Consider the following 14,972-nt stretch of genomic DNA (forward strand, 5'->3'; position numbering starts at 1 on the left):
TTTGGTGAGTTACCAGATGCTAGCTCTGCTTGTTTTCTTCCTGTTTTCTTCCCAAAGTATTCATTAATAGCTCACTGATGATGGAGCTAGATAGATATTTGACCCATGGGGGCAGTTTTTCTATTAGTACATAGCTTGAGTATTAATTGTACAGTATGTTGCAGAACAATCAAGCCCTTGCAAAAGGAAAAGTAGCAAACCTTTGAAGCAGCTGAAATTTAAGATGTATCATCTTTGCTTTTTATTCCATTATTCATTTTTCCATCTTTAGTCCCTCCAATTCCACTATGCTTTGGGAAGGAATATAAAAGTAAAGAAGCACCGTGGGGGAACCATCATAGAAACATTTTTAACATACCTATCTTCAGGGTCAAGGATAAGAAATTATGATCTAAACACCTCAAGAGGCATATTTGTTAGGTCTCAATGGGTTCTGGTTCCTAACCATGAGTAGGTGTGGAGTGGAAATAGTGAAACTCACAGAGAAATAAGTATTCAAAGAACTCCAGCTACAGTGTGTATGTAAATCTTCTGTACTCTATGTCTGTACTGCTACCCAAAGTATGGATCATAAAGCATAGATTGTGAAATCTCTCATAAATTTTCAGAAGAAAAGCATAGTCAGTGGTATATGAAATAAGTGTTTACTTTTTAAGTGGAACCATCGATAGACGTATACCTACTTTTAAATACAAATCTGCACAAGCTAAAAGATTTCATCCCCCTGCATGGAAACTGTTAAGGCATTTACAGGCACTTTCAGTGCTATCAAATTTATCCATGACTACTTAATGTACCCTTCATGCACACTGGAGGTTATCCACATCTGCTTTGTTTCTATGAGTCATAAAATCGTAATCAAATGCTCTTTGCCATTAAATGTAGTAGTCATAAAAATGTACTAATCTGTCACAGGAAAGTCAGAATGAAACATAAGTTTTATAGGATTAAGAATGATTATGAGCTTGCTCAAACTGATCATTTGTTCTATATGTGGAATTAGAAAAAAGCAAGAAGGAAATGCATGGAAACTGACACATTAATTGGCCCGCTTTTCCTTTGTGCTTTGGAATACTAATACAGTGAGTGATTTTATAAGATGCCATGAATTTACCAGATATCTTGTCTGCTTGCCAAACCAAATTAGGAAGTTGATCGAAACAAACATGAATGTATCAAAATTATTCAAAACCCATCAATTTCTGTTTTAAACCTCAAATAATTTAAACTACTTGTAAAAAAAATCATTTCAGTTTTCATGTCTACATTTCTCTCTCTCTCTCTCTCTTGTCCTTTATATTGTTTCTTAATATCATAAATTAATATAATAGAACTGACAGAGATCTCATAAAATATAAGCTGTCCCAAGTTCTGTGTGAATAGTTAGCCAGGTAGACATGAAAGACTATTTAAGCATTTTCTGAGGGAAAGTGTGTAATGAACACATGCTTCTTGAGCTCTAGAGAAGGCTTGCATTTTTTTACATGTGCTCCAGTTGCAGGAGAAGATTCAGTCAGAAATTATATAATGATGATATGTTGTGAGACATGATGTCTTCAGGGATGACAGTGCGTGTATTTTAAATAATTATCCAACTATGCAGTATCCTTCTAGGATAACTGTAAGCTGTCTTTCTTCACGTAGCCTATTAGTTCATTGCAACAGAAGTGAAAATAAAATGAACTCAGGCCTGACTTCAGCATATATTTATTTCACACTTCAAGAATGCATTTAATTCACATAATTATTCCTTGCCTTTTTTACAGACCACTGAATATGAACATTTTTACTTTATTACTAGGGAGGACATTTCAGACTTCCCATGAATTGTTACTCTTGATAAAAAAAAAGGAAATGAATGCCTGGTCCAATTGGAGACTGCCACTATATTTTTTCTTTTCTAAGCATTATCTGTGAATAAAAGGTATTAACAGGGAGCTGATTTGTGCAGATTTGGTAACAACAGACAATAAACAATGGGCTGCAGTGTACAAAAGGAAAGAACATTAGCTTGCAAGTGAGAGCAAGCCATAAATTTTTAGGCAGCTAAGTCCTCTGTAAAAAGTCTTTTTTAAACCTACATTCTAACTGAAGATTATTATTTTAACCAGTTTTTATTACTGGTAACAGTATTATCTTTGATACTTTGTAATTACAAGTCTGTAGGGAAATTATTTTTCTTGATTATCAGAGTCAAAATGTCACTCAGTTAAAATTTAAAATACCAACTATATTATTAAATTAGTTAAGGAATATTTTCTACATGATATTTCCTTTTGAAAGTGTAAACAGCTTAATATAAGCAAACAATATTTTAGAATCAAAAGAAAGCAATAATTGTTACTAACATCACTATGAAATGTAAATTGCCTTCAAAAAGTGTCCTTTTTTATGAAAACTCTCTTTCAGGGACGAAGCTGTGAGCTTAATTACAATGATTGTCTTATACACTCCTGCTCCACTGGGTTTCTTTGTGTTGATGGGATAAACAATATCACCTGTTTACCTACTATGCCCCAAAGCAAGAAAACTCTCACTGAAGTGGCTGAAGTGTTTCCTGCTAAAATTTTAGACAATGACCTTCCATCAGTGCAGGCTGTATCTATGGAACTTTTGTCTAAACATGCTTCTCCTGATTTACATACAGGAGAAGTGTCCAAAGGTGAGTGGAAAGAGATTCTGAACAATGCATATATCAAACTTTTTGCTTGTTAATGCTTCTAAAATGGTAAGAATATTGGAAATATATTAATTTGAATCATTAAGACTTTTTATTTCATGTATTCCCTTCTAACTTTTTTTTTGTATTTACACCAACATCCTTTCTTAATTGCATTTATATGTAACTGCAAAATTACTCTTTTCTCTCAAAATAATTTTTCCCAGTATCTTTTTTCATGTCCAGTAAGGAAAACACCACTTTCTTTTAGCTGGGTTTTCAGTTTTCCAGAGTGTACAATTTCATATGCCTCATATTGTGTTCAGTAATCTCTTATTCTAATGCCAATCTTCCCTTCTTCCTTGGCTAGTCAGCAGGAGAGAAAGATGATTTGCCTTACTCCATGGGGACTTTGATAATTTTTTCCTAGTTCACTTGTTTTCTGAGTGCTTCTTTTTCTGTGCATCTAGATGTTTTTAGACTAAAAATATATTGGACAAACCTCTCAAAGTCTCTGCCATTCTAGTTGTTTGTAGTGATGTTTTTGGGAAGCCAAAATTAGCCTATCCTATTTAAAAAATTTTTGTAAAAAAGTCAAAAGTAACACAAGTGCAACATTTCATTATGAAGATTGTACCTTCATTGTGGACTCTTCATTTTACTAAAAATAGTATTACACAGGTAGCATGTATGAGGCATTCTCTTTACAGATAGTTTCAGAATTTTTTGCTTCTATACCTCTTCAAAGGGATTACTTGTATAAAAAATAAGCTGAGTCCTGTTTTGTTGTTTTAGTGGGGTTTTTTGGTTGGTTTTTTTTTTTTGTTTGTTTGTTTGTTTGGTTTGGTTTGGTTTTGGTTTTTTTTCATTTTGTTTTTATTTGGGTTTTTGACTGTTTTTTATTTGTTTGGTTTTTTTATTAGGGTAAATGAGTTTTAGAGAATGTTGGGTTTTGGTATACAGAATTCTCTTGACATTGACTGATTGAGTGATTGACTGAACTGCTTGTTCTGCCTTTTTCTTCACAAGAATCACATACTCATCTTCCATTTTTTGATTGATATTGTCTGACTATTTTCCTTCAAAGACTCTCTGTTAATAATCATCATTTTCATCACTTATGTTCTTTAAAGAGACAAATATAAACTTGACAAAATGATTAGCTAATGTTAAACAGATGATAACAGAGGAAATCCAACTAATACTAGAGACAAAACTGCATGATCCAGACATGGAGATCTGTCATTCATGAAATCAGAGTACTTTCTGAAACTTTGAGCTGAGTAGTGTATTTCAAGAACTACTTTTCACTGACATAGTTAACAGTAGTTCTGAGTTCAAAACACATCTATTTGTAAAAGTAAGTGAGACTCTTAAAATATTTTTAAAACAATCTGATTAAGTGCTCTTATGTATATCTTCTTCATACAAAACCTTCAGGTATAAAGTTACTGATGGTTACTGAAAAGTTGTCATTGTTTGAATCCCCTAATGATGAAATTTCCTACTTGGTTTTATTGGCACAAGTCACATCTGTGCAAACAGAAATTTGTAAAATTTTAATGACAAACCATTTATTTTTACATACCTGTTATCCTGCTTCAAGTTCTGCCTTATACAAATGTATTAGCTATACTGTACTGAAACAAATATATATATATATACACAGCTATACTGTACTGACTGCTGTGTCTGATAAAGAACTCATGAGTATTAGTCTGTTACCTAGACTGCACAGTACATCTGCAGTGGAGTAGGTTCTGGCCTTTATCAGCTGGTGCTCTGTCGAGTTCCTCATTTCTGTTCAAAGAACTTTTTGAGGTGGTGGGGTGTTTTCATACAAAGATAAAAGCCTCTGTCAAAGTTTCCAGGTGCTTTGAAAAGATTCATTGTCACCCAGCAGCAGCTGATATGGCACCTGCTGCGATACCTGGCACAGAGGGCTATTCTTCACCTTCTGCCACACAGGCTACTCGGTCAGTATAGAAGCAGTCTGGAGGCTGCTACAATGCTGACAGAAGATCAGCAACTGAAGTTTCACCTCACTACAATAATCTTTTCAGGATTTCAGGTGTTCCTTTCATCATTCTTACATATAAACTCAGGAGGTATTTCTACAGTTATAGTATATAAGTATAATCAACATTTTTAATGCAAAACAGGTACAGAGAAAAGTGTATATCTCTTGAGGTAAATTTTTTTTGTATGTAGTACAATTAACTTGCTGCTTCTTGTTTCACAATGAGACAAATGATGGCTGCATTTTTTAAACGCAGTACTACTTTTAGAAAATTGCAACATTTCAGAAATAAATTCAGGAGATTAAAAGGACACAGGAAAACCTACGAATTCTGGAATTAAGTATTAGGGAATATTTATTGGTTTGGTCTACAATTTTGTACTATATTTTGATAAAGCAGAAGGAATACCCATAAAGCCAATGAGAGGTTTTTTGGTTTTTTTTGGTTTTTTTTTTGCTTTTCACTCTTTGTTTGAGGGCTTGTGTTGGAAAGAATGATTTTATAGCATTGATTTAAAGCACTAAAGGGGGAAGAAAGTAATCTAGACTACGAAAGATATGTATAAAGGTGCCAAAAGACAAATAAACCATTTTTGTGGGGTATAGAATACAATTGTTTTCCTGTGAATGCTTGTCTACGTGGATTTCATTCTCAGTATGCATCCATAAATAGACAGATCAAATTCGTACTGCCAGAACTGCCTCCTGATACTGTGCCTATACTAAAGAGGTCAAGTTGTCCGAGCATGCCACTATGGATTTCCAGCTGATCAAGATATGACCTAAAAGGAATTTTATTTGCATTTGCATTTGTTGTTGTTGTGGTTTTGGGGAGTTTTGTTAGTTTGATTGGGTTTTATAATGTAAAAAATAGATAAGTAACAACAATGCATCCCCAATAGTAATAGCTGCCCTTATCTGATGCATAACCAAATCTATGTCTTTTTTATTGGAAGAAATAAGACTATTAAAAAGCTAAGTGAGAAAAGTTCTTGGATGAGTAAGATCTTTAATACACAGTCCATAGTAGAAGAAACATGTCAAGCTTTTAAAGCTGATGTACTCTCCTAGACTTACAAATTTAGTGTGTTTGTTAATAACCTTTATTATTAAAACTTGAGAAAAAATACTGATGACCCACCCAGATAACTCGCAGTCTCTGAAAAAAAAAATGGGTACTATGTACTTTTCATATATTTTAAAATAGCTATTCTCATCTGACAATCAGTAGATATATTACAGCAAGTTCTAAGATACCTTAGGGTAGCAAGGATCTCTAGAAAAGGGCTATGAGAGATGAGATATATCTGTCAGATTTTTTTTTTTTTAATCTGATCTCCAGGTGTGCTTTTCCACTGCCATGACATTGCTTGTGGCAAATAATGTTTTGTAAATACATTTATTTTTAGAAAAAAAGTATTTATTGTTATAGAAATTCTTTCATGTGACCAGAGGGGATGACCTAAATTCTTAATCATATGTCTGTTAGCACTCTGAAGTTCTGTATGACTTTTTCAGTTTCCCATGCTCTGCCAGCAAGTAATTGCCCAATAAGCAACAATTGGCACAATTGAATGCAGGGAACTTCCTTCCCTTTCCCTTTCCCTTTCCCTTTCCCTTTCCCTTTCCCTTTCCCTTTCCCTTCCCCTTCCCCTTTCCCTTTCCCTTTCCCTTTCCCTTTCCCTTTCCCTTTCCCTTTCCCTTTCCCTTTCCCTTTCCCTTTCCCTTTCCCTTTCCCTTTCCTTTCCTTCCGCAACTTCCTTTCATTCTTTCCTTCCTGTTGGGCAGCCAAGCATTGAAACAAGTTGTCCAGAGAGATTGCAGTTTCCATCCTTGGAGATATTTAGAATCAAACTGGACAATGTCCTGACAAACCTGTTGTAGCTGACCCTACTGTGAGGTTAAATTAGATAAACTTCAGAGGTCCCTTCAAACCTGTTATTCTGGGATTCTGTCGTACCCTGTAATGGTTAGGACAGAATTGCCTTTTAGACATTGTTTATAAAGACTCTTCGAATTTACTTCTATGCAAGCATCTAGTCACCAAAAGTGGGATTCATCTTACCTGTAGCTATCCATTCATTAATCTGTGTAAACTATATCACTGTAATAAATGAAGACAAATTACACCATCTGCTTTAGATGCCTGTTCTGGGATAGGATGCAAACTTTTCTCCTTTCCTTAATATATACTATCCTGCTTCTTTTTAGTCTTGGTTTTAGCAAAGGAATTGAATATTGCTTTTTATGTTCTGCTTTTGTAATGTATGTGGATCGTAGAGCTCACAAAGACATTTGAAAGACAAAACCCGGCAGAACCAGATATGAATGCTAACAACACATCTGCTACTACACAGCAGCTAACTGGATTGACTTCCATTAATTATGGAGAAAAAACATACATTAAACAAATACTTTACTGAAGTGGATTTTCATCCCTCTATTGAGTCACCTACTTTCACTGCCTGTGTTCAATATTTTATTATTTCCTTTAAGACTGCCTAAAGTATGAAATATGTTCTGAATATATCACTAATAGTCAAATTGGTACATTACTACAAAGGTCTTCCTGTTCAGTATTATTTTGTTTAAAATCTCGCTCCGCAAAAATTACGATTTTCATTACATTTTGGTTAAACACCCCTAGCATAAAGCAAATTTCAGAGTTTTGGATTTTACACACTACTTTTCTTTTTAATGTAGTGCTTTTTCAGCATTCTCCTTCATCAAGTTCTATTCAATTACAGCAGGGTACACTTGGTTTCTGAAAAATGTTGAAACTACATGATGCATTTACCACCTAATCTGTCTTTATCATATTGAATTGTTTATGTAATATTCACAGGATATGTCATCACTCTCATTATTCCTTTAAGCTTTGTCTTTTATCAGTTCAGCCAGACATATTACTATTCATTCCGTTGTAATTTCCCTGTTCTCAGTATCTGTAATCATATGCTGTTTTTAAACACTTTTTATTATATCTGCCTCATCACTTGTTATTATACCTGCCACATAATTACTTTTGACATAGTGAAGTTACTAGCTATGTAGGTTGGCATGAAATTTCATGCAAAATGAGTGCTTTGAACACTGATCCATTATTTGCACTTTATTTGTAATTGATAGAAAGTTGAACTTGGTAACTTTCTAGACCTCTTTCACAAGCAGTTATTTTCCCTAGAATTCTGATAAAGACGTAGAAGAGTAATCACAAGCCTGGCCTACTTCTGGTTTTACTTAAGTGCAACCTGCTGCCCTGCAGGCAAAAGCATTTTGATAGTCTTCAACTTTTAAGTGTATTTTTTACTCTGATTGCTTTGTGCTCAGACTTCTAAGCAAGCCAGGTGTATAGGAAAATCTGTGGGAATTCTATGTAAATGGCTGTCACAACAAGAAAAAAAATTTTAAGAAATTAAACTTTCATTTAAAAACTATAAATAATTTGATATTTTCTAGGTTTCTGTATCAAAGTAAATTTAAATTCCCTTTTGAGCTGAAAAATATCTTCTGTTTTCTAATCATCAAAAGTGTGTTCTAGCAATATCTAAATGTCTTCTAGGCTATACATTGTCCATCTGCTCAGAGGTTCATTGTACTCAATATTCCCAGCTACATTAAAGCAGAAAGAATAATGATATTGGGAATAAAACTCTTGGCATACCTGCCAATGAAAGCAGATGTTGAGTTTCAGGAATGAGGTAATTTGAGAACAGTATTTATGCCACTCAGTATCTCCTGTCATTTAGAGTTTCAAAGCCAGTGAAATCTAAGAGCATCATCTACTCCTGGAACAGGGAAATATTCAATAGCATCTTCTGTGTTTGAAAAATATTACTCTAAGAAACTTCCTACAGACATATGTTAACTTCCATATGATTGGGAAAAAAACCAAGCAAACAAAAAACAAAAGCAAATACAAAACAACAAAAAATACATTGACTAGTACAAGTAATTTTGGGTTGGGGAAGTTATTTTTTTTCCTGTAGCTCAAAAGATTTTCCTTGATTTTTTTAAATACTATCAGCATTCTATGTTAAGATTAATTTATTTTGTAGATTTTTGAACCAAGCAAACTCTATAGCGTAGGCTAACATTCATCAGCATAGCAAGTGTACTGTTTTGAAAATCTTAAAATGTCATTTGTGTAGTGGGTTCTGAGGAGCCTAAAACAATTAGGATTACTTTTTCTTTGAAGAATAGCAAATAAAAGATATGAGGTGTTCCATGTAGCTAACACTTTGCATTTACATTTCAGAGCAGTTATTGAATTAATTGTGCTTTGCTCTTATACCTTATTTTGATTATATTGAAAATAAATCATAATTATCAACTTCTACAGCTTAAAATAAGAAGGGATTTTAGAGTCATGAGAACCTCTGAGTAAGTCTTTCTCTTGTTATTTCTTCGACAAACCAGTTATCTGGTATAATATGGAAAGTATCCCAAATGCACAGATTGGTCCTCAGAGGCACTCTTACATTCCCTGGAGTTAAGTAATCCTTAGGGATGATTTAGCAGCATTCAGGAAGTGTAAAGACTATCAGTTCAGCTTTTTCTTCATCTTAGTTGAGGAAGTAGAGAGATTCCTGTATGACTCCCTTGAGCAAGTAACTACTCACCAGCAGTGGTAATTTCTGATAGTATCTGGGATCTGAAGCAAAGAGAGGAGTACAACAGGAGGGTTGCACTATTGGATTCTAGTGCAAGGTCTCTAGTCCTGTAATTGAAAAGCATTGTTCAAAATCTTAGGAAACTTGACCTGTAGTGAAGTTTAAATAATGTGAATTCCTTCTCAGGAAAAAAAAAAAAGGAAAATAATTCTTTACCTTTGGTTGGGATCTCTGCTTACATGGATATTACAGTAAAATAGAGGAACTGTTTGCTAGTCTATAAGTCTATAAGTCTCGGTTTTGTTCTCAGATCAGTCGTATGTGTACAGATGTAGAGAGGTTAGTGTGCTTTGGAAAATAAAAGAAGGAAAAAAACAAATCTTCCAAAATGCTGTGATATGTGTTTGCAATGAAGCGAGTTGTAGGATGGGGAGGGTAAAAAGGAAAAATGATATGACGTAGATGGATGGGGAACATTGTAGGGGCAAGACAAGACAAAACAAACATATACACAGTGAGGTATAGGATAGGATATTCAGAGTGACATGTTTAGGAACAAGACTTGAAATAGTACATATTATTGGCCTGAAGAAAAGTAAAGTGCCTGTACTCTTCCTGGGTACTGGGTACCCCTCAGCTTCTGTCAATGTATCAGTTTTAAAAATTTCCATATTTACTTTGGTGGAAGCAAGAGGTAATACCTTCTCACGAGTAAAGCAGTATCCCTACTACAGTTTGTCGTGTTGCCTCACCATTTTACCCTCTTATTATCTCAAATTTTAACAGCCTTGTAGAGTTGTGAGCAACAGTGGCTTCTGCACCTCAAACCTTTGACCAGAGGGTTTGTGATATTTCAGGTAGCCAGTAAATCTTTATGTGCAGTTATGGAAAACATAAAATGACTTCATAAGCCAATCCTACTTTTTCTTTTGATGTCACATGGGTCAACATGTCACAAAGATTAAACTGATTACTCAATACTCTTGAGATAATTGTGCCTGATTAACAGTAAGCTGCCCTGTGACTTGGCTTGGCCTCCCAGCAATTTTTCATATATAGCTTTTCTTTTTTTCTTCTTCTTGAAAAGAAAGGCACAACACATTTTTCACTATTAGTAAGTACACAATGTGGAGCAGGAGCAATTTCTCTCAAGTCTTTGTTGTCTTAGCTCTGCTTCAGAAATTAGAAATGCCTTAAATAGCTTTAAATTACTGTCCATTTATATAACTAAGCAGTTGCTAGGTGTTTGTTTGCAGAAGAGAAAAACTACGACTATTCTGCATATCTAAACAGATCAAGAATATACCAAATGAAAAATGTTTCATTGTTCTTATTGTCTCGAAAAGACTGCTCTCCATCTAAAGTTTGTATCTTACAGCTTTTCAGTCCCTATTTTCTGGTCCGTGGGCTAAAGAAAAAAAAATATTTAGCCTATCTTGGTATGATTTATTGTAAATATTTTTTTTCTTGCAAGATGGGCAGGTTAATCCTTACTTAAATCATGATTTGCCTTTTAGCAAACTGTCATATATTCAAATACCAAAGAAATGCTGCAGTTTAAAGTGTCACAAACACTAAATCATATGGCAGTTCAGTCATTTTGTGTACCACAAGCAGGTTTTACACTATTAACTCTAAAAGAATAATTTGAGAATGACCTTTTAGAATTATTCGCTGTTCAGAATTTATTTAATATCACAATAAGTAAGTCAGGAAAATTTGGAGGGGATAGAATATACTGAAGATAGTCACTTTAAAAACATGAGTTCCTATCCAGTCTTTCAGGATATAAGTAGGACTGAAAGAATATTTTTTCTTACACAGAGCAGCAATTCCGTTCTAGTGTTGTGTTTCTATCATAGGTAACACTGTGTCTTTAAATCCTGGAGCCAATTTCTCACCCATCGTACAACACGGCTATCCAGCTGAATGCTGGGCATTGCGTCCAGAAGGATACAGTGAGGGACATTATGAAAAGTCCAAAAAGATTGCACCTAATGGCTTCCCTAGATAATTAGGTGAGTTACCCTGTCGTAGAAGGAAATCAAGTTTGATAAGCAGGACTCCCTGTTCATGAGGCCCTGCTGGCTGTGACTAATGACTGTGTTGTCCTCCATGTGTTTCTCAATACTCCCCAGAATTGTATTTTCCATGTTTTTTGGGGGATTGAAGTGAGAATGGCAAGCCTCTAGTTTCCAGGGTCCTCTTTGAAAACCAGGACAACATTTTCTAGCTTCCAATTAATTGGGACCACTTTGGATTCCAAAGACCACTTGAAAATCATCCATTTTAATGGATTATTTTGAAAAAAGTAAGATATCGTAAACATTCTTTTTAGAAGTAACCTCATCATGACTGTTAGTATCTGTGTTTGATTTGAGGGGTAAGACCTGTCCAGTATACATTTTTTTCTCTGTTGAAGAGAGATGAAAAGTGTCTGATACTGGACAATCTGCTACACGTTTCTTATTTTGAAGGGCAGGTTTCAAACTTTATATTATGTAATGTTCTAGTATTTCCCCTGAAATTTAATCTTGGCACCAGGTGTTTGTGGCTTCTGTGGCTTCTGCAAACCCTTTTCTTTTAAGTAGAGTATGTTTCAGGCCTTTAGAAATATCATAACTTCCAAGTCTGAAAAACCATCAGCCTCCAAAAATATAGAACTTTTCCAAGATGCATTGCATCTGATTAGCCCACATCCTCTCTCATTATTATGAGTCCTCATAATAATTGGAAGAGGGAGAATCAGTAACTGTTTAGACACTCAACTACAGCTTTTAGCTGTGACTGTATGACATCTGGTAAACAAGCTTCACATGCTGACTAGATTTATGTGAATTTGGTTACAACTCAGGTCCTTTTAGGCCTTTTATTTTGTATTGAATTTATTTAAGTACTTTGAAATTAAAAATCTTGAATTTCAAAATTAAAATATAAACAAGAATTTCATTATCAGGATTAGAAATGGACTTCATTTACTATACTTATTTTTTCATTGGTCTATATCAAAAGGCAGTAGGGGGACAGAAGTGAAGGGATTTAATTTTTTTCCATATCGTGCATTGAAGCAGATAGGTCTATTATTCTACTTATTTCTTAAGTTAATTCTTCTACTTAATTAAGTTAATTCTTCTACTTAATTTTCTTCTAGTAATTGTTTGCCTTTTATATTCTGCCTTTTTCCTTAACCTCAAATGTAAAAAGGAGATAGAGTATCTATCAGTGATGCTCTGGTGCTAAGTTATAATCCTGACTACTTCTAAAATTGTGAACCATTAAATCTTACAGCTTTTATTTAAGACTACTGGACAGCCATCATGTTGAAAGATAGGTTCCTGCTCAAGACTGAAAAATAGAGCCAAGTTCTATAATACTGACTCAACCAAAATTCCCTAGTTATGGGAGATTGGTTTCACTGTAACCTCAGTGGATTTTTTTTCCACATTTAAGAGACTTTCTCAAGATCCAGTAAATAACTGTTAAACTCTGTTATTTATCTTCCATTCACTTAAAGATAGTAGCTTCAGGAATCATATAAAACAATATGTGAGGACAAGGACTTGGCAAAATTTCAGAATTTACATTCCTATATGGTCAATAGTCCAAGCGATAAACCTCAGTAGCTCACATAAATAAAAATAGAATAATTGCTTGGTTAGAAATTCAGCCTTCAAACTTTTGTTTAAGATTTAGATTGTTCATATTAACAGCATTATAAGTATAAGAATTGCCAACTCCTGGTTAAGGAATAAAACCACCTCAATCCTCCAACCACAGTATGCAGTGGAAGATATACCTACATTGAGTATGGAGCACTTCAGTATTAATTCACTGTATTTTACTTGAGCTGCTTCTACAGGCAAAGTGTATATTAGATAATCAGTTAGCTAATCTGTTTCAGTTATTCTTCCATGAGCTAGTATGGCCTGATCAGGAATTGGTACTACTGGTGTAGAAACTGTGCATTGAATTTTGGTTTAGAATAAAACACAATATCCTTTATGTCTGCTTTGTCACCTTTGGGTTTATGTTTGTCTGCCTACTCCAGCCTACAACCCCAAATTACTGCTGGGGTCACAGCACAGGAGAGTGAGGTTTGTCACAGCACAAACCTCACAGGAGAGGTTTTTGAGACCATGGGAAAGAAATGGCTGTAGACACCTTCCTAGTTTAAAGTCATGCCCTTTCTGTTTCTATTCTCTTTGAAAGCATACTAACATGTCTGACACAGCAGCACAGTGAAGCACTTGAATAAACACATTGTTTGGACATCTTGGGACTCATAGAATTCCTGAGTTTTCATAAAATGAAATCCTGTTGCTTTCCATCTTTTGAGATGCAATTTGTGCTTTGGGGCATCTTAACACTTTTATGAATTTTGAAGTATTTGAAAACATTACAAATGCCAGCATCCCAACTTCTGAAAAGAGTTCTTTTTATCTTTTCAGTTTTTATTATTATGGTTACAGTATCATCTATATTTCTTCTGTATTTTGGAGATCTTTCTTTTATTGGTTCTTAAATCATCGAGTCACTAATTTGTGCTGTGTAAGTGTGTAAAATGAATGTTGGAAACATACAGCAAAACATAAAGAGGGCCATGCCTTTAGTGCAGTAACAGATCTGGTCCTTTGTATGTTTTCTCAAGGTAGCTAGAACCTCCTTTCTTTATCATATTATGAAATATTTCAGACATCTAAAAAGTAATGGTTACAATACACATTTCTAAACTTGTGTCAGTAACTGCTAGCTTGAACCTACTTCATCATTACTAATACGAGAGTCAGTAGAAGCTCAGAAATGAGAAAAATATGTACATATTATAATCTGCTCTTTCTCAACTGTAAATAATGTTGTAGTTAAGTCTCATACATTTTAGAATTATTCTAATTATTCTATTCTTTGTAAACAGTTGACTTCACTAAAATATTTACTTGGATTTGAACATAAGTGGTACAACTGTGTGCATAAGTGAGACTTCCATTCAATAGATGAATAAAACATTTATCAAAGATACAAGTAAAAAAAAAGAGTATTTATTTTAATTGTTCTGATTATTTATAATATACTTTTAAACTTGCCAATTCCCATCTACTAGATGGGAATAAATAATATTCCAAGAGTGACATTTTTTTTCCTGGGAGTCTCCCACATAGTAAGCATAAAAGTTTTATTGGTGTATCCACCTAAGGTTGATGGTGCACTCATTAATTTGGGGTATTTTTAATTTTTTATTTAGGTTTTTTGTTTTGGTTGTCTGTGTCTGTTTTGTTCTGGAACATATCCATAACACCAGATATAAGCAAGGTTCACTTGAGCACCAGTGATAACAATAAGATACTGCTTCAATGCCATTAGCAGAATTCTCATCAGAAAGGCAGGGCATTTTTTTTTTTTTTACTCCTCAGTGTTATGATAAGACTACATATAAATAAATATTCATGTTTATGTAGGTATACATTTCATAGGACAGCAAGTTCTGTGTACAGTCCTACAAGCACTTGCTAATGGGTGTAACGCCTCCTATCATTAACTTGATTTTACTGTGTGCAATTTGCAGAAACTAAGCCTCAGCTAGCTGTATGTTTTGTTACACCAATTTTAAAATATTTGTATGCTCTGTGAGTTTCTCTTTCTAAAAATATAGATATTTTCTTTATGTCTATTATATATCACTCTT

The 14,972-nt window shown here is 34.1% G+C and overlaps 1 protein-coding gene across 1 annotated transcript in view; it reads left to right on the forward strand.

The window, feature by feature from the left end:
* The window catches only part of EYS (eyes shut homolog), a 725,122-nt gene that overhangs the window by 385,362 nt on the left and 324,788 nt on the right, over window positions 1-14,972 (forward strand). Inside the window, 1 exon segment of the mRNA XM_053974015.1 lies at window positions 2,410-2,662. Within this exon segment, the coding sequence (XP_053829990.1) occupies window positions 2,410-2,662 (253 nt within the window).

This window comes from Vidua macroura, chromosome 3, assembly GCF_024509145.1.
Source record: "Vidua macroura isolate BioBank_ID:100142 chromosome 3, ASM2450914v1, whole genome shotgun sequence".
Taxonomy (NCBI): Eukaryota; Metazoa; Chordata; class Aves; order Passeriformes; family Viduidae; genus Vidua; species Vidua macroura.